At 45.9% G+C, this 20,648-nt stretch overlaps 1 protein-coding gene across 4 annotated transcripts in view; it reads right to left on the minus strand.

The window, feature by feature from the left end:
* MYO10 (myosin X) overlaps nt 1–20,648 on the minus strand; it is a 225,789-nt gene that overhangs the window by 35,740 nt on the left and 169,401 nt on the right. For all 4 annotated transcript variants that reach the window (XM_019450761.2, XM_053906900.1, XM_053906899.1 and 1 more), the window contains 2 exons: nt 6,624–6,748; nt 6,416–6,530 (listed from right to left, as the gene is read on the minus strand). In XM_019450761.2, the coding sequence (XP_019306306.2) occupies nt 6,416–6,530; nt 6,624–6,748 (240 nt within the window). The remainder of the gene's footprint in view (nt 1–6,415; nt 6,531–6,623; nt 6,749–20,648) is intronic.

Raw genomic sequence — 20,648 nt, forward strand, 5'->3', positions numbered from 1 at the left:
AGAGACACCCTGTGTTAAAAAAAGGAAAGAGGGGCGCCTGGGTGGTTCAGTTGGCTAAGCATCCAACTTTGGCTCAGGTCACGATCTCATGGTTCGTGGATTCGAGCCCTGCACTGGGCTCTGTGCTGGCAGCACGGAGACTGCTTGGGATTCTCTCTCCCCATCTCTCTGCCCCTCCTCTGCTCGCACTAGCTGTCTCAAAAGAAAGAAACTTAACAAATAAATAAATAGCTTTATTTAAAAAAATTGAAGACTGAGTTTGAAATTAGAATGGCACCATTTCCACCCCGTCTCAGTTTGGCCATCACAAGAATACCAGAATTGAGACTACAAAGATCGTAGCTATTGGCTGGCCTGTATCTGGGAACAGACACCTGAATCCCACGCTTATGACATAAGGGAAGCGTATCTAATTACTGGGATTGTATCAGAATTCCCACGATTTGAAAAGATGTGAAAATATTAAGACCCTCCCTCAATCAAGGTAGCTTCTAATTGTGTAATTTCAGAATTACTGCATGCATAAGAAATTCTGAATCATTCCCTAGAAAAACTAGGTGCCACGTTTTTATGCTCCTCTATTAACAGCGTGGAAACATTATGGTGGCGGTGGGCAGGGGGCTAAATGACACTCTCTCTCATGATGTTTTGATTTATGCGCCGGTGAGTCATTCTGGCCTATTATGATGCATTATGTTTTCTTAATAGCACATTTCCCCAGACTCTCTGGTCTGTCTCTTCTGACATGTGGGCAAAAAAGCAAATAAAGATTCCTACCACCACGTGACTCACAGAAGCTTTACTTACTCCCACTCTGGATTCCCGAGCACTTGGCAAAACTCTACCACAAACAATTCTCCTAGAAAAGTGTTTCACGGAACCCTCTTCCTATAATTGCAATGATACGCTCGGTTGATGCATGAAGAGACTACATCTTTGTCAAAAGAAAAAAAAAAGGACAGAAGCTACAAGTATAAAGCTTATTTATTTATTTTTAACATTTTTATTTTTGAGAAACAGAGCATCAGTTGGGGAGGGGCAGAGAGAGAGAGAGAGAGAGAGAGACTGAGAGAATCTGAAGCAGGCTTCAGGCTCTGAGCTGTCAGCACCAAGCCCAATTCAGGGCTCAAACTCATGAACTATGAGATCATGATCTGTGTCGAAGTCAGACACTTAACTGACTGAGCCCCCCAGGCACCCCAGCTTATTTTTTTTAATAATAAAAAGTTTTCGGAAATAGGAATCTGTTTATCAAAACCATGGATTAGAAGTAGTTTTCATCAAGACTGGACTTTAAGTATTTTAACTTCTTTGAGATGTTAACTTCTCTGAGACTATTTTTTTCAATATGAAAGATCTTCCTCTAATGCTGTTGCTTTGATGAGCATTTAAAAGTAAGAAAGTCGGGGCGCCTGGCTGGTTCAGTTGGTTGAGCGTCCGGCTTCGGCTCAGGTCACGATCTCACGGTCTGTGAGTTCGAGCCCCGCATCAGGCTCTGTGCTGACAGCTCAGAGCCCGGAGCCTGTTTCGGATTCTGTGTCTCCTCTCTCTGACCCTCCCCTGCTCGTGCTCTGTCTCTCTCTCTCTCTCAAAAATAAATAAACATTAAAAAAATTTTTTTCTTTAAAGTAAGAAAGTCAAATCTTGGAGAAGTATGGTAGTGGGGAAGCTATGATGAAACAAGTGTCAGTTCTAATGAGCAATATATTTGTTCCAGAACAAATAGAAAGTTTTATGAAGGAAAGAGTGTCCCACACCTTATCGGAAGTCTACGGAACGCCTCGGTTTGAATTACAACCAGAGAAATACCTGCTTTAGTGTTAAGTTTCGCGCCCATCACAAAGAGCTCTCTGCTCTGCCTACTAAATTTACTTCCGCATCTTTTTCTAAACTTTCTTTCACTAACCTCAAGGACAAACAAATAGAGCAAATTACTTCTAGAGACCCAACTCAGCTTCATTAAGAACGTCCACCCCCGGGCGCCTGGGTGGCTCAACTGGTTAAGCGTCCTACTCCAGTCTCGATCTCACAGTTCGTGGGGTCAAGCCCTACGTCGGGCTCTGGGCCGACAGCGTAGCGCCTGCTTGAGATTCTCTCTCTGCCGCTCTCCCGCTCATGCTCACTTTCTCTCTCTCAAAATACATAAATATAAAGAAAAAAAATATTAAAAAGAACACCCAGTCTGAATTTCTGCAACGACACACAGAAAGTCACATCACTTTTCCCGGCGCAGTGGTGACCTGCTGTCACGTCCCCGCCTTCCTGGGATGCGGCCAAGATGGAGTCGGCACGACCCGGCTGCTATGAACAGACGTGCTGCCCTCGCCAGGCCCTGTCAAGCGGCTTAGGAAAGGGCAGTGCCCACTCCAGGGACTGCTCAGCTGAACTCGACTCATATACGAACAAGCTCCTGTGGCTTTTTTTTTCATCCTTATCCTCATAGCTCAAGAGCCTAAGGATGATTCTAGTAAGATGTCTATAAAAACACCTCTTGCGGGCTCTATTACCAAAGAATAAAGGGGAAAAGGTCTGGCAATGTAGTCCAAGTGGTCAGAGAACTGAAACATGTCAGAATCACAAGGCAGCGAAATCCAAACCAGGTCACCCTCCCCTCAGCCTCTCGGTGGGGACACACCTGGGAATCCCCCGCACGGGCTGTTCACCGGGGGGTTCAGGCGGGACTCTCACCTTTAGTATGAACACTTCCCCAGCCGATATGAATCCTTGCCTTCCAAGAACTAAATGTGTTTTATGTAAGCCAACTAATTCAGACCTGGTGCCACGTTTACTTTGCTGACTACAATACTGTCCCCCCCTTTCCCTCTGTCACGTATGATGGAAATTTCTTTACCAGAAGACCCAGATGGTCATTAGTTTCAAGGCTTTCAATACAAAGACCTGGCAGCAACAACAACCAAAACACATACTGGTGTATAATTAAGTCAAGCACTGGTCAAGGTCAAAGCTATTTAGTGGACACAATTGCAACGCTCTAATGTTTACATTTACTTCCCAGTGTTTCTGTGAACGGTCACGCTTCCGTCCTACTTCTACTTCCAATGTGTCGCCAATTAAGATGTAACTTCCCTTTAAAGATCTCCTCCTCTGGAATGCTTCCCTGAGCACTTCAGTCCACGGGGAGCCCTCTCCTGAAGAAGCTGTGTCTTTATTCCTAGGGGCGATGATACCATATGGCTTATCGTTTGGACATGCATGTCTTCTCTCCCAGCAACGCAGTAACCTGGAGGGCAGTGCCCCTGTCATTGTGTCTGTGCGTCCCCTGGGCTATGCCTGGCCCCAAGCCTTGCTTGGGCCTGCTTTTCATAATGTAATTGTAGGTGAAGTCGGACGGGTCCTTGAGAGCTCCAAGAGGTATTATGTGAGACATCACGATCTCTGCTGTTACTCCACTGTATAAGGCAGCAGCACAGGGGGAATACATCAGTTGATCGAGAATGCAGGATGTTTGTGATTGAAAATTGTCAGAGCAGATTCATATTGTGTTGCCAAGAACTCCACTTGAACCGTCTTATCTAGAAAGTTTCCCCCCGGGGGGCTAAATGGGGAATTTCCTCGTTCCATCCCTCACAGATTTTTAGCACTTGACAGACCACTGACTGAGCTCTTAGTAAGGGCACTGTGAAGAAAAACACACAATTAAGTCTACATTCTCTACTGGGGATCGTAGAGAAGGCAACAGGCAATGCCAAGATGGCACGAGAGCACGTCGAGGGTCACGGTGGGACTGAGGTAGAGAGGAGGGAGCTTGACTTGGTTTGGGGGGGTGTTTTTCAGGCGGGGTTCAATGGAGAACGTCAAAGTCCATATCTAAGCTGAGACTGGAAGGATGGGTTAGCTAAATGGGTGGGATGGAGCGGGGAAGGAGTAGAATTCCAGGTAGAGAGGCCTAGAAACCTGTGAGGACACATCCTAAGGTGACCCCCAGTGAGTTATACCCCTGTTTAATCCTGCAAATGTGGGTGAAACCTCCTGAGACTTCCTTCTAGCAAACAGAATACGGAAAAGGTGATGGGATGTCACTTCTGTGAATGTGTTAACTACGTAAGACTCCCTCGGACGAGACTACAGCGAGATTCCCCTGCTGGCCTTGAAGAAGTCAGCTGCCATGTTGCCAGAGGGCGCTGGACGGATCACATGGTAACTGTGGGGGGCTTCTAGGAGGCGAGAGCAGCCCTAGGGGGCAGCGAGCAAGAACAGGGACCTCAGTCCTACAACCGCAAGTAACTAGACTGCGGCCCCACGTGAGCGGAGAAGAGGACCCGAGCTCCAGAAGGGAATGCAGCCCGGGAGACCCCGACCGGGGACCTAGCTGAGCCACACCTGGGCGTGGGACCCACAGCACTGTGAGATAACGGACGTGTGTGGTTCAAGTGACGGGGTTAGTGGTAGTTTGTTACACGGCAACAGATAATTAGCAGAATCCCTCTGCCTGCCATCTCTGACCGGTTAGGTGTTTGGATCTTAAATCCCCGGCAAGGATGACGTTCCTCGAGAGTAGAAGAGTTAGGTCCATCCTACACGTTCCCTTGCTGAGGGTCCCCAGATGAAGCCTCCGGACTTGTCGCTGAGGTTATGGACTGAATGTCTGTGCCCTCTCCATCCCCCAACACGACGGGATTTGGAGGGAGGACGTCTAGGAAGTAAGTAGGTTTGGATGAGGTCGGGAGGGTGGGGCCCCATGATGGGATTGGTGCCCCAGTAAGAAGAGGGCGAGAAGCCAGAGCTCTCTCCATGTGCGGACACAGGAAGAGGCCCCTCACCAGAACCTGAACTCACTGGCACCCTGCTCTCAGACATCCAGCCTCCGAAGTTGTGGTAAATAAATGTCCGTTCTTTAAGTCAGTGGTATTTTGTTACAACAGCCCGAATGGACCAGGACAGTCAATCATTCTCCTTCCCCCACTCCCACCCTTTTTTTTTTCAATGTTTATTTATTTTTGAGCAAGAGACAGCGCAAGTGGGGGAGGAGCAGAGAGAGAGAGAAGGGAACAGAGACTCTGAAGCAGGCTCTGTGCTGAGAGCAGAGAGCCCGATGCGGGGCTCAAACTCACAAAACTGTGAGATCGTGACTGGAGCCCAAGCTGGAAGTTTAATCACCTGAGCCACCCAGGTGCCCTCCCTTTTCTTAAAGATTTTTTGGCTAAAAAGAATGTCACAGGGGGCACCTGGGTGGCTCAGTCAGTTTGGTGTCTGACTCTTGATTTTGGCTTGGTTAATGGTCTTGTGGCTTGAGCCCTGCACAGGGCTCTGTGGCTGTCCCACGGGGAGCCTGACTGAGATTCTCACCCTCCCTCTCTCTGCCCCTCCCTCGCTTGCGATCTCAAAAATAAATGAACATTAAGAGGCGCCTGGGTGGCTCAGGGGGTTAAGCGTCCGACTCCAGTTCAGGTCAGGATCTCGCCGTTTGGGGGTTCGAGCCCTGCATCAGGCTCTGTGCTGACAGCTGGAGCCTGGAGCCTGCTTTGGGTTCTGCGTCTCCCTGTCTCTGTGCCTGCTCATGCTCTCTCCCTCTCCCAAAAATAAACATTAAAAAAAAAATTAATGAACATAAAAAAAAAAAAAAACCCAAAACAAACAACGTATAGGAGTAGAAACTTTAACATACTTTCCTGGTGCTACACAGCCTCTCGGGTCAGGTCGATCAGACAGGAGGACCACATCTTACCTTTGACGACATGCATATAGTCAAAGGTCGAACCCCCCAGCAGCCTGCCTTTCTGCGCCCCGAGTCACATCTCTGTCTTCCCCGTGTGATGGGGCCCACGAGCAGAGTGAGGAAACAGGAGCAGAAAGGCAAATGAGGTTTCTGGCAGTTCCCGGATACAGGGAGAACAGGTCACACCGCTGATTTTATGGCTAATTTTTGCCATCGGGGCCCAACTGCCTGCCGTTCAGCTCCTGTCTGGAATAAGGGGTCAAGGCCCCACGTCAGCCACACCAGCACGTTCAGAAAATGGACTTCTCTTGGTTTTCTGGACCGGATTTGTGTCAGCCCGATGGGATTTCAGACTGCCGGCTGGTCTCCCGCACGACGGCTCCTGGGGTGTCAGGACAGCATTCAGCAGCGGAATTATCAACAGTTACCAGGGTCTGGGGTCTCCGTTCCTGGAAGTCAGAGCCCAGCATCTCATGGCACCGAACCGCTCATCGGCCAAAACTGGCCGACTGACTGCCTGAATGAAAACACACGCCTACGCACTCAGGAGCCGATGTTCCAGAAAACGGAGTTCCTAGAAAGCCAAGGACTTCAGGTAAAATATTAACCGTCCGGGGGACAAGAGGATGGAAGTATGGCAGCGTATCTCCTCCAAGTCAAAACGTGGTTGGTTAGCAGGGGCACAGAACAGGTGCTCAGGGGTTTGGGGGCATGATCGTGCTTTCTCTGCGACCTCACCTTGGTCTTCCCCAGCTGCCACTCGCTGTTGGACGAATCGTAGAGCTGCAGCAGGGCCGTGCACTTCCCCCGGATGTCCTCGGGCACAGCCACGTTCCTCATCAGCACTTTATACCTGCAACAGAAACACGCCCGGCGTCACCTTCCTACGACGGCTCTCTTCCCGGCCCCTCGGAAAAGAAAGAGCATCTATTCGGCCCTGCCTTGCCTTTTGTAAAAATCCTGGAAGGGCCTTCGGACCGCATACCCGGCTTTCCGGATCCTCACCGTCTCCAGCATCCCCGAGTATCGCAGCTGGTTTAGCACAACCGCCTGGTCAAACTGGTCTGGCATCTGAAACGTGCGAGACGGGGACACGTTAACGAGGCCACCCCGTCACCGTTTTGCACACACAGATCCAGACACACACACACACACACACACACACACACACACACACACAGAGAAACCTGCACAAAAATACAGACTAGAAAGTGAACCCCACCCCCAGGTACCCATCACCTGGCTTCAAGGGCCACCACCTTGTCAATCCTGCCAGCTCCCTCCACGAGCCCTTACTCCCTGCCCTTGAATTCTCTAAGTCCTAGACTTCACATCCTGTCATCGATAAATACGGTCAATACCATTTCTTAATATAACCACGACACCACTGTATCTTAACAGAGACCGATAACTTCCTGGTATTAATATCCACGTGCAAATCTCCGTTTTAACTATCATCAAACATACCACCATGTTTCATACTGCTTTTCAAAGAACCTAAAGTGTCATCCAGATGTGACTTTATTTACGTTTTGAACTTCATTTTCAAGGCACTGAAAGGGATTTTTTTCGCCAGAGAATATCGTGACCCAGTGAGGGGCTGAGGGAGGGGTGGGCGAGGTTGGGGGTGGGGAGTGGGGAGAAAGAGAGTGCACCAGTGGACCAAAGAGACAAAAATGAAAAAGAATTGTAATTTTCTCGGTATCTAGTCAAATACTCCATTTATTCAGGGTTCTACACGATGCTCACTCGGTAAATTAATCCCAGAAAATGCAAACCAAACACAAAAATCAGACCAAGACTTAATGTTCTGAAATGTATTCTCCTATCCACTCAAGTTACCAAACAAACTGGCAGTGAAGACAGGACAATAGTCTTTCAGAGTAAAGCCCGAAAGTAGGCCATTTCCCACTTACGGCCTTTTGGGCAGTGATTTGTTTTTCAGTCTAAACAGCCATCCCCTTTAATTAATTTGTATTTTGTTATCCTACACAACTGTGAACAAAGTGACTGAAAACCAGGGCCAGAGAATGTAAGTATACTGTTACAAAGTGCAGAAAGAAGAAAAAAAAAGAGAAAGTGACTTAAATTTGCGATCCCCATAAAGGCAGTCATTAACACAAATTTAGGCTTAAAGCCATGTTATCCTGTACACTTCCCAAACTAGCTAAGAATAAATGTGAAGAATGTTCTGCAAATCTCCCCTATGGCTTTTGATGGAACAGCCTGCCATCATCTCCAGCAGGCTGACTTCTCTTATATTTAATTTAGTTTCTTCTACAAACAATGTGGTCAACTTGTCTTTACTCAGCAGTATTCTGGCCGAGTACAGCCAATAAGTTAGGGCAAACATCCAAAAAATTGTGGCTCACTAGTTTTTTGTCTTCGTTATTTAAACATTCTTAGAAAAGAAAAACATAAAAATACAAACACAAAATTAAATTACCCTTGGTTACTCTTACACCTATCGTTACGTTAAAAAAAAAAAAAAAAAAACAAGAATGGAGAGAGGCAACAGTTCTGGAAGTATTTGGTTAAAATGCTTCTGTTATATATATTTGGGAATATAATCTGAGCAGTTGCAATGCACGAAGATTAGCATAGAGCAAAAATTAAAAAGCACGGAATAATGCATCAGACTTAGTCAACTTTGTTAAATTCGTAGTCAAAGACACCTACTGATTTAATATTTAATCACGCGACGCTCAAAGACTTTTCTCGATCCCTCTCTCAAGCTCTCCCCACTCCTGACCCATACTGTTTCTCCTCGCCTCTTGTCTTCCCATCCCCATTTAACAAAGTCCACACGATTCCTTAGCTCGGCACCAGTTCCTAGAACGTCCTAAAAAAATATCACAAAAGTGACGCCCCATCCAGAAAGTTCGGCCACACTCACCATCTTCAGCCTCTCCGAGGAACATTCCACCTTCAGCTTGGCTCTCGGGCCAAAATTCATATGGAAACCGACTGCCACACTGACCTTTCCGCCACAGCTAAAGACACTGAACAATAATGAACACCATTCCTGTGCTTTAAAAAGTGCTCGGTCGCCATGACAACCCCTTCCATTCTGGGGCTAATTAGTGTGGTGTGGTTGTAGGATTTCATACAGCCCAGGGAGGGAGGGAGCCACCAGGAGCGGCCACTCTTTCCAGGCTCCCAGCGAGATTGTGTTTCTGCCCCTTTCCTCGTAATTTAACCAGGGAAGGGGGGACCCACAGGCAGATTGTCGCCACGGGCAACCCACACAGCAATCGCGAGGAGGGGGTAAGCCCGTATTTCCACTGGTTCTCTTTTTAGTTTCAGCTTCCTTCCCCGGGGAATTTAATGCTCAAAGATGACACAGCTGGGGGCTGGACAAATCACAACTTAAAGGCATGTGCCTTTCAAAACTTCACCAGTGCACATTGGTCTTTGCTGGTAACTAATTTCCCAGAACCAGAGTCCTTGCTGACAGAGACTGCCTGCAAAGTACGAAACGGGGAAGTTTGGATGCCAACCCATAACATGGGCTTTGGAAGGAACAGCTATAAAGCAGGAAACCAGCTGGTCTTTAAACACCTGTTATGTGCATGGTTCCATGAATCACGCTGGAGGAAGATTAAAAAAAAAAAAAAAGTGGGGCTAGATGATTTATTTTTCCCTTTAATCAACATCCCCCACCACAGTGGTGCATTTGTTACAGCTGATGAATCCGCACTGACACCTCATCACCAGCTAGGGTCCCCAGTTTACATCACAGGGCTTAGTCTTGTGCATTCGAAGGGTTTTGATGTGTAAGGACATACACCCGCCATTAGAGGATGATGCAGAATAGTTTCTCTGCCCTGTAAGTCCTCTGTGCTTCACCTACTCATCTCTACCCCTCCCAAACCCCGGGCATACACTAATCTTCTCACTGTCTCCGTAACTGTTGTTAAACATTTAATTTTATTATTTTTTTCTTATTGTTTTTTAAATATAACTTACGTCAAGTCGGCTAACATACAACGTACACAGTGTGCTCTTGGTTTCGGGGGTAGATTCCCATGATTCATCGCTTACATACAACACCCAGTGCTCATCCCAACAAATGCCCTCCACAATGCCCATCCCCCCTTCTCCTCTCTCTCCCGCATCCCCCCCATCGACCCTCAGTTTGTTCTCTGTAGTTAAGAGTCTCTTATGGTTGGCCCCCCCTCTCTGTTCGAAAACTATCATTTAATTTTTAAAAAAGCAGTTCTAGGGGGTGCCTGGCTTGCTCCGTTGGGTGAGTGTCTGAGTTTGGCTCAGGTCATGATCTCACAGTTCGTGAGTTCAAGCCCCACACGGGGCTCACTGCTGTCAGCAGAGCCTGCTTCAGATCCTCTGTCCCCCTCTCTCTCTGCCCCTCCCCAGCTCTCTCTCTTTCAAAAATAAATGAACGTTAAAAAAAAAAAAAAAAGAAGCACTTTTAGGTTCATAGCAATTGAGAGGAAGTTACAGAGACTTCCCTTAGGCCCCTGTCCACACACACATAGCCTCACAGGGCCTGGATTCTGCTTCCCAGGACCCTTAAACTTGGAAGGGTGCTATGTATGCCAATCCTCAACTCCTCATAAAATAGAAAGCTTAATATGAAACCATATCAAAAATTGAAATTAAGTTCCTTGGGAACACAGAGGAAAGAAAAGCATGAGGGGCTACAGGTGGCACACAATTGGAACCCAGGTCTGACCCGGAGTTTGGGCTCAGACAGCTTCTAGTCATTCACCCCTGCAGGGGAAGGGGTGGTCCTCACAGGAGGCAGAACCATAGCTAAGAGGCAGAAAGAGAAGCCGGCATGGCCAGTAGGCAGGCTGGGACAGAGGGGGGCGCAGTGGAGCTGGGCTGCTGTGCTTCCTGCGTCCAACGTCGATGACAATGGTTTTTAAGATAAGGGGCCAGTGGAGGCTTAGAGCACGAGATGAATGCGGTCAGACCCAGGTGTAGAAGGATCCCTTCGAGGGCAGCAGCAAAACCGGAAACAAGACCAGACGGATCGCCAAGTATGTTTCGTGCACATCACGAAATATTATGCAGCCATTAGATACAAGACCCAATGACAGATGTACCAGTTGACTCTCCGTCCTTTTGGCAAGGTTGAGAAGCGATGCGGAGAAGTATGTATACGATGACCTCACCACCACAACAAAAAACAACCCAAAACCAAAAAAACCAAAACCCCTATTTATTAGGTGCCCACGATTACGCAGGCACACCTCACTTTATCCTGCTTCACAGGTACTGTGTTGTTTTTTTTTAAAACAAATTGAAGTCTTGTGGCAAAGCTGTATCAAATCTGTCGGCACCCTTTTTCCAATAGTATTTGCTCACTTTGTCTCTGTGGCCCGTTTTGGGAATTCTTGCGATATTTCAAACTTTTTCGTTGAGATGATTATGACTTGCTCTGAGCTCAGATGATGCTTTGCATTTTTTTCTTTTTTAGCAATAAGGCATTTTTAAATTAAGATAAATGCACTCCCCCCCATTTGTCTATTTTCCTTTTCTTTATTGCACACTCAATAGACTACAGTATAGTATAAACCTAAGTCTTCTATGCAGTGGGACACCAAAAAATTCATTTGGTTCGGTTTTTGTGACGTTCACTTGACTGCGGTGGTCTGGAACCAAAACTGCAGTATCTCTGAGGTATTCCTGCCTAAGTCTAGATACCACACATGCAGAAGAGCACAGGAAGACACATGCTAGCTCGTTACCTAGTAGGGGGCTTATGGGTGCCGGCAAGAAAGACTGCTGAGAAAAGAGAGAATGAAAAAGTTGGGCTGCACTGAAAGAAGGAAATAGCCACATATATACAATATGACTATTTTTCTACATGGCTATAGGTTTTTGAAGATATTTAATGAATAGTATATATTTTTTTTACAAGGTAAAAACCCAGATATCGGGTAGAATCTAGAAGTCCTGCATGGAATAGAGCGAAGAAGGGAAAGAGAAACAGGGAGACCCAAGTGCGAAGCTACTGGAAGGATACTTTAAAGTAGAAACAACCTAAATGTCCATCAACAAATGAATTTGGATAAGGGTGCTTGGCTGGCTCAGTTGGTACAGCATGCGACTCTTGATCTTAGGGTTGTGAATTTGAGCCCCACGTAGGGTGTAGATTACTTTAAAAAAATATTAAAACAAACCCCAAGTTTGTGAATGGATAAACACAATATAGTACATCTATTCACACAATGGCATATCATTTGGCCATAAAAAGGAATGAAGCCCCAATACGGGCTATATGAACCGTTAGAACTTTCTACTAAGTGGAAGAAGCCAGTCACAAGAGACCATGTGCACATTATTGGATTCCATTCATGTGACATGTCCAGAAAGGTAACTCTGCAGAGACAGAATAGAGGGTGTTTAGGGCTGGTGGAAACGGTGGGGGCGGGGGGTGGGCAGGGGGAGCAGAGGGAGGGGATAGCCAATGGTAGGAGGTTTCCTTGTGAGGTGATGGAAAAGTTCTAACACGGCGGTGATGGTTGCACTTATCCACGAATATACAAAAAAACCCGAGACAGGATCGAATGTATTTAGTTTCAGGTGGTTCAATTATTTAAAAAAAAAAAAAAAAAAAAAATCAGAAAAATTTTTGGCCCCTACAATCTTAAAAAATAAGATTTCAGAATTCCTAGACAAAACAAATGACTGATAGCAGAGCGTGCTAAGTAAGACCTCCCCTAAATCCAATTACAAGGAAGCCTGACCTTCTGCAGCTTCAGATCGAAATAAAGGCCAAGCGAGGTGCTGATAAACAGGGCCAGGGCAGGGGAGACGCTTCACAACTGGAGCCAGAAATAAATGCATTTATAAGTTAATGCATCTGATTACCCTGAACATTACCTTGCCCTTCATAATTCTGTAAATATTGCATAAAGATCCTAAGAAGTATGAAAGCAGACTTGGAAATAGCTGCCTGTCTGTAGTTCAAGGACACTCAGTCTGTGCTTACCGCAGAAAATACAGTGAGTTCATGATTGGTGCATCCTCAAAGGCCTAGTGTTCTCAGAAACCAGCAGAGGAGCCCTGAGAAGTCAGGCAGAGTGGGAACCTGGCCTGCCACCCACGGGCCCAGGGAGTTTGGCGGGGGCCGGCTGGTACTTCAGGGAGAAGATACTTCTCTACTGGGGGGACGGGGTGGTTAGAAGGGTAGAGGATTCTATTTTGTAAATGAGGAAACTACAGTGAGCAAGTCTCCATGACCTGGTCAAGCTCGTTTTAATACTTCCTTAAATCAAAGAGTTAGAAAATTAAGTCTCAAAGAGCTTAGCATTCCCAAAAACTAGTATATGAATCAAAATTGTACACAACAGGGACACCTGCCTGGTTTGGTCCATAGAGCTTACGATGCCTTTAAAAAAAAAAAAATGTTTATTTATTATTGAGAGAGAGATAGAGAGACAGAAGATGAGCACGGGAAGGGCAGAGAGAGAGGGGAGATAGAATCGGAAGCAGGCTCCAGGCTCTGAGCTGTCAGCATGGAGCCCGAAGCAGGGCTTGAACCCACAGATTGCGAGATCATGGCCTGAGCTGAAGCCAGACGCTTAACCGACTGGGCCACCCAGGCGCCCCGAGCTTGCGACTCTCGATCTCGGGGCTGGGAGTTCAAGCCCCACAATGGATACGGAGATTGCTTAAAAAGAGGATCTTAAAAACAACAACAAAAAACTTGTACACATCATTTTCCTACCGAAGTGTTATAAAATCGGAGGCGTATTTTCATAGGGTACAATTCTCAAAGGAATAAGCTGCAAACTTCTTCAGGGAAAAGAGGAGGATGGAGTCTAAGCAGAAAATGTGCCCTACATCCCAGGAGCATCCCATCTTCTGGGAATACAGAGACATCTGAGGACGTCAGCATTAGGAGAGGCCTCAGGGACCACCCTGCAGGTGCTGACTTGGTCTAAATACAGATGATGCAATCATCACAGCTTCAAAGGGGAACGTAGATCAGAAACCGGTTCACCACGCTGTGAGTTCAGCCGCATATATCGACATGGCTAGTGAACAGAGAAAATTTCGGAAAGTGAAATGGCAAACTGTGAGCAAATCCATCTTTGGTCACTGTGGTCCCATTAACACAGGTGGTGAGAGGCTGATGACATCCTTAAGAGCCTCAGATGACGAACAGACCGTGCAGTGTTCTCTGACCCCCTCACGGTTACACCTACACTTGCATTTCTTCTTCCCTGGGTACCTGCCACGGCCGGATGTTCCAGAAGAGTCGGTACACAACAGTGCACAGACACACTCGGAATGCACTGAGCTACACCCCATGGAACAGGCCCACCTGGGATAACATACTTCATAATGACGACTTTTGCTTTAATGACAAACACCAAATACAACTAGGTAACTCGTGTGGATGCCTCTGAACACTGGCTATAATTTATTTCTAGAATGAGCCCTTCCCTCCCTATTTTGGAAATACTTAAATTACTCAAGGTATTAATAACTAACCACTTGACAGGGTCATAATGTCTTGAAGATTAGGTAAAAGCGGACATTATTTCTTAATCCGTCAAATGTATTTATTAAGGACCTTCCAGGGTCGTCTGGGTGGCTAAGTCGGTTAAGCATCGGACTTTGGCTCAGGTCACGATCTCACAGTTAGGGAGTTCAAGCCCTGTGATGACAGCTTGGAGCCTGGAGACTGTTTCACATTCTCACTCTCTCTCTGCTCCTCTCCCCCACTCTCTCTCAAAAATAAACAAACATTAAAAAAACAAACAACTTTCCATAGACTGAGGGCAACCATACAGGTAACATCATGCGATGCACCTGTCCCTCCCTGGACTCAACCAATGCAGGCCTCGCTTTGGCTCCAATCTGCTTAGAATGCAACATGGCGGAGAGCCCTAGGCCCAACGACCTAGGTCCTCGGAGCACAGAAAAATCAGACAAGATCTGAGTGTCATACCAACAAGTGCCTTACTGCTGTTAGCAGCTTAATAGAAAAAAATTTTTTAGCTTTCTATCTTATAGGAGTTAATCTCCCACCCCTTCTGGTAGACTGTTTTTCCAAGTGAGTAGTATAATATTCTAAAATTAAAGAGTTCTACTTTTTCTCATATTTTTTTAATGGATCCTGACCTTGTCTTTGTTCACAAGTTTGAGCCCTGCATCCGGCTCTCTGCGGTCAACTCAGAGCCTGGAGCCTGCTTCAGATTCTGTGTCTCCCTCTCTCTCTGCCCCTCCCCTACTCAAGCTCGGCTTCTCTCTCTCTCTCTCTCTCTCTCTCAAAAATAAATAAAAACATTAAACAAGATTTTTCTTTAAATTAAAACAAACAAATCCAACCTCCAATAACCCTTCTTCAACTTTAGAAAATCAGAGATTGCAGAAAGGCTTGCTAGGTCGATTATGTTACACTAAAAACACATCATTCCCACCCCTATAATGACTGAGAAAGTCTTACAATAGGGCTCCTGTCCACCTTACTCATTAACCAAAAAAATAAATAAATAAAAATAATTTAAAAAGATGCCACGCCTCTCAATCTTTATTCGCTGTGTTCGCTACATCAGACTCCCAAAAGCAGTTAATAAATATTGAACAGAAGTTTATCGTGCTTTGAAGAGTTTTCAAAAGCATGGTTACTAAAGCAGCCTATATAATCTTCCTGACCTTGAACAGGCAATAAACAAAAGCCAATTAAACCAGCGACAAAACTTCTTTGTCCGTAATTACCTCTGTCATTTCACCCTGGGCTGTGAAACATTTTACACAGTTGTTGCCACTTGCTAATTTTCACATTTTGAGCCAAGAGGCAGAAACCAAATTCTCCCAGGAAAAGAGGCAGCCCCCCTCCCAGGTGAGGAACAGGCAGCAACTAGGTCACGTGACTGGCTAAGGCTGCGAGTCAGTCCTGGAGGTCAGAGTATAAAGCGTGGAAAGTTCTCCCTCACCAGGCACAGCCTTCACATTACTGAAGTGCAGTCACCACCCTGAGCAGGAAAAGCCAAACCACGACAGCGGGAAGCTGCTGTGTTCACCTCAGATCCATGCAAACGCCAACTACTCAACAGGAGAGGAGCTAGAACAAGTAACACACACACACACACACACACACACACACACACACACACACACACACACACAAAATCCTCCTAAGCCACAGCTTTAGCCAGCACATACCAAACTGAGACAAACCTTCCATTTCACATTCAAGGGCCCACAATACAGCTCCAGTCTTCCATGCAGTCAGCTGGAGCCAGCCCCACCACCAGAATGTTCTGTTGTCTCCCACTGTTGAGTTTCATGGACCTTTGAGGGGTCTCTCAAACATAGCCCCCTCAATAAAGAAATCTGTTCCTAGTGCATCTGCCAACATCTGTCACCTCCCTTTCCTTGGTGGCACACGTGAAACTTGTCTTAGGATGTGACCTTGACCATGCACTTTTCCACGTCATGCATTTCTGCACGTCCATTAGACATATCTGTGTGAAGTCCCCATTAGGTGATGCATTCTTTCAAGGGAGGAGCTGAATTTTATGAATTCATAACTAAATTGGACGGGACATAAGATACGTATACACTTATACTACTGTACTGCATAAATTAAATTATGGGGGTGCCCGGGTGGCTCAATCAGTTAAGTGTCTGACTTCGGCTCAGGTCATGATCTTGTGGTTCCTGAGTTCAAGCCTCATATCGGACTCTCTGCTGTCAGTGCGGAGACTGGACCCTGTTTCGGATCCTCTGTCTCCCAGTCTCTCTGCCCGCACTCGCACTCTGTCTCTCTCTCTAACATAAACATACACACGTACATACATAAAACTGTGGTTCTGTTTATAGCAGTTTCCAATGTACTTATTCAGCAAGGACACAGAAATATTATCAGAAGACAGTACATAAAAGGAAAAACGGACAGTTGGATTTCCTTAAAATTAACTTCTCTCTGAAAGACACTTGTTAAGATAACGGGAAGACAAGCAACACAGTGGGAAACTATTTTTGAAATACTTATTTGAAAGAATAATGTATCCAGCATATAGAAGGACACTTAGCAGTGAACAATATGAAAAAAAAAACAGTCCAAGTTAAAAATTAACAGTCCAAGTTAAAAATTAGGGAAAGACCTGGACACATCATCGAAGGAGACATAGACATGGCTAATAAGCATATGGAAAGATACTCAACAGCAGTTGTTTCGGGAAATTGCAAATTAAAATAGCGAGATAGCACCACACACCTGTTAGAACGATTAAATCCAGAAAGCCGACCCAACGATGGCGAAGATGTGGAACAACAAGAATGCTAATTCGTAGCTGGTTGGATGCAGAATCATACAGCCAATTCGGAAGACAGTTTCTCACAAAGTTAAACACAGTCTTAAAAATGATCCGGCGATCATTCTCTCAAGGATTCAGCCAACGAACTGAACACACAAAAAGCTGCAAGTGACTGTTTGTAACAGCTTTATTCATAACTGTCAAAACGTAGAAGCAATCGAGATGTCCTTCAGTCGGTGAAAGGACAAATAAACTGTCCATTTATCCATAATATTATTCAGAGATTTATAAAAAGGAGCTATCAAGTTCTCCCCCATGACACAGAGGAACCTTAAATAGTCCGTGCTAGATGAAAGCGATCTGAAATGAGCATACGTATGTACGATTTGATTCCAATTATATGGCATTCTGAATAAGGCAAAGCTACAGAGAGAGTATAAACTCCAGGGGTCACCGGGGGCTCGGCCGGGAGGGATGAATAAAGCAGAGGTGAAATTTTGGGTGGGTGAAACTATTCTGTATGATACTGTAATGGTAGATACACGACGTGATACACTTGCCCACATCCAGAGAATTGTAAGCACAGGAGTGAAGCTTGGAGGACCCCCAGGAAATAATGCGTCCTGTCACAAAAGAATCTAGATGTATTACAAATCCATGACCCAAGCTCACTGAAGGACTGGGGGCGGGGCAGGCTTAAGTAAATGTGGAAACGGGCTCTGTAAGACTAGGGGCAAAGGGAGCTACACAGGTGAGCGTAGGTGGCTCAGCAGGTTGAGCTTCGACTTCGGCTCAGGTCGTGATCTCGATGTTTGTGAGTTCGAGCCCCATGTCGGGCTCTGTGCTGCCAGCTCTGAGTCTGGAGCCTGCTTCGGATTCTGTGTCTCCCTCTCTGCCCCTCCCCTGATCGTACTCTGTCTCTCAAACAATACACAAACAAACAAACAAACAAACAAAAAAGAAGCTACACATAGCACCGTAAGTAGTATAGCTGATGGAGTTTCTACCCTCGGAATACAGGTCACAATTCTCATACTCTACAATTAAATGGATGGCAGATGGTTGGAGTCAGGTTTTTCACTGTTTGCAAGAGAGAATGTTTGCAAGAAAACCTTAATAAAACTAATTCCATCCAACTAGATTTATGAAAACAGCAAAAAACTCCATTCTTTTTTTTAAGTTTTTAAGTTTATTTATTTTGAGAGAGAGAGAGAGTACAAGCAGGGGAGGGTCCGAGGGAGGGAGGGACAGAGAGAATCCCAAGCAGGCTCCTCATGGACAGCATGGGGCCCAATGCGGGGCTGGAACTCACAAACCGTGAGATCATGACTTGAGCTGAAACCAAGAGTCAGACGCTTAACCGTCTGAGCCACCCAAGCACCCAGAAAAATCCGATCTGATGTTGGCTTACTTGGCACTCTAAAAGCTGCCAGCCACGAGGGCCCAGCCGTCCTCAAAACATGCTTCTATAGCACATGCCTAAAACACAGTTCAACATCCAGTTATGTTTTTTAACTACTTACGTGACATAACCAGAATGTGTTTCTATAGGAAATGGTTCAGCTCCAAAATATGAAGTAACTTTCCAATATAGTTTGAGGACAGATGTAAAATAAATTGGGAGATAAAGGCGGGTTCATTTTCTCCATTAAGTTGTTGTTAAATACCAGAATAAGGCATCAAGGTTTTTTTTCTAGTTTATTTTCTAAAGAGAGAGAGAGACAGAGAGACAGAGAGACAGAGAGACAGAGAAAGCATGCATGCACATATGTTCAAGTTGGGGAGAGGCAGAGAGAGAGAATCCCAGGCAGGCTCCACGCTGTCAGCATAGAGCCTGACATGGAGCTCGAATCCACAAACTATGAGATTATAACCTGAGCCAAAATCAAGAGCCCGGCGCTTAACCAACTGAGCCACCCAGGCACCCCCAAAGGTTTTGTTTTTTTAAATCAGAAATATGGAGAAGGCATACGATGAAAATCCTGTGTCTGTGTCTGCATATGTTCTATGCACGCATAAACATACAACTGTGTGTGCATTATATCCACACCTATGAGCACTTATGGGTAAACACCCACTTTGTTTAAAAAAAAAGAAGAAGAAGAAAGGCATTTTGGTTTTCTCCCCTTCAGAAAGAAATCCGTTAGGACACACAGGTGTCCAACATTCTTTCCACAGCTATACAGCAACATCACCACCAGAAAGCATTTCATCAACTCCCTAAGTGAGGACATTTAGGTGGTTTCTAATCTTTGCTGCGTTCTCTTCAGCTTTCACTGAATGAAAGGAAATAAGAAAGGGGAACAGCAAAGTCCCCACACGAGCGAGTCTCCTGGAGGTGTGGACGTCCATCCTGGCCCTCCAGAGTCCCTCTGTCTCATGGCGAACGCACTCCTGTACTTCTGACGGCTGATGGCTAGGCGCTCGGAGACCTGGAAGGTGACCGCTCCCACGTGGAGCTTTAGAACCCCGCCCCCACCCTCCACCTCTAAGGAAACAAGGTTACAGAGACAACATCACACTGCCGGACTCCCTCAGCTCCCATCTACATAAAGTGTCACTGTTGGTTTGACACTCTCATCAGTCAGAAGGTAATTACTGACCAGAAGACTCTGGTGACTTAATTCTGTCCATTTTCTACTACGTTCTAGTGTTTAGACCATGGAAATTTGGGAGTTTATCTATCACACTATGTAATAGGGTCATTTTCATAGTATTTCTAGTCGAAAGGACGGAGAGAAATCTTCAGGGATGGGTTGTGATAAAAGGCTGTGTCTTAAACCAATTTAGTAATAAAAATAGCAGCTACTACTCACTGAACAGGGGCCCTGGTTCCACCAACGAATTAAGCGTCCTACAGGCAACTCTCTCAGTCCTTCCAACCGCCCTATGAATTACACCAGCCCATGATACCAAATTAAATGTGCGATACAAGGCAAAGAGAGACAACTCTTCAGGAAATGGGACTAGCTAACATTTGCACGGCACTTTGCAACTTCCAAAGTCCTTCACATACACGGTAGCACGTGCTGTTCTCCGCCAGCCAGTGAGGCAGGCAGTGCAGCTGCCAGTATTTTCATTGAACAGGTCCAAAGAATGGGTGACGGAGCCACATCAACAGCAGTTACCGGGACAGGCACCACTTCTAATATCGGAATCTCTGCAGGTTCTGCGATCGAGTCCCCAGAGGGCGGGGCTCCTCCCCTCGTCAACAAATCCACGTCCAAAGGGACGCTGTGCCAGCAGCTGCTATGATCCCCTGCGGGTGGCCGATCAAGTTGTCGTGTTCCTGTTCTGGTCTGTATTGATGAATCCTTAACGGTGGTGGTGGTAACGACAGTGATAATCCTACGTGTAGCAACAATGAAGGCTCATGTACCAGGAACTTATCATGTGCCAGACATTACACTAACTTTATAACGTTAGCTTGTTTTTGCTTTTTTTTTTTTAAGATTTAATTTTACTTATTTATTTTTTTGAGAGAGAGGGCACAAGTGAGTGAGTGACCGAGAGAGAGGGGGAGAGAGAGAAGCGGGGCTTGAACTTACAAACCGCGAGATCATGACGTGAACTGAAGTCAGATGCTTAACCGACCGGGCCACCCAGGCGCCCTTTAAGATTCTATTTAAAAAATTTTTAAGTAATCTCTCTGCACCCAACGTGGGACTCGAACTCACAACCCGAAGACCAAGAGTTGCATGCTGTACCGACTGAGCCTGCCAGGC

Source organism: Panthera pardus, unplaced genomic scaffold (assembly GCF_024362965.1).
Source record: "Panthera pardus isolate Hobbes unplaced genomic scaffold, ASM2436296v1 HiC_scaffold_2, whole genome shotgun sequence".
Lineage (NCBI taxonomy): Eukaryota > Metazoa > Chordata > Mammalia > Carnivora > Felidae > Panthera > Panthera pardus.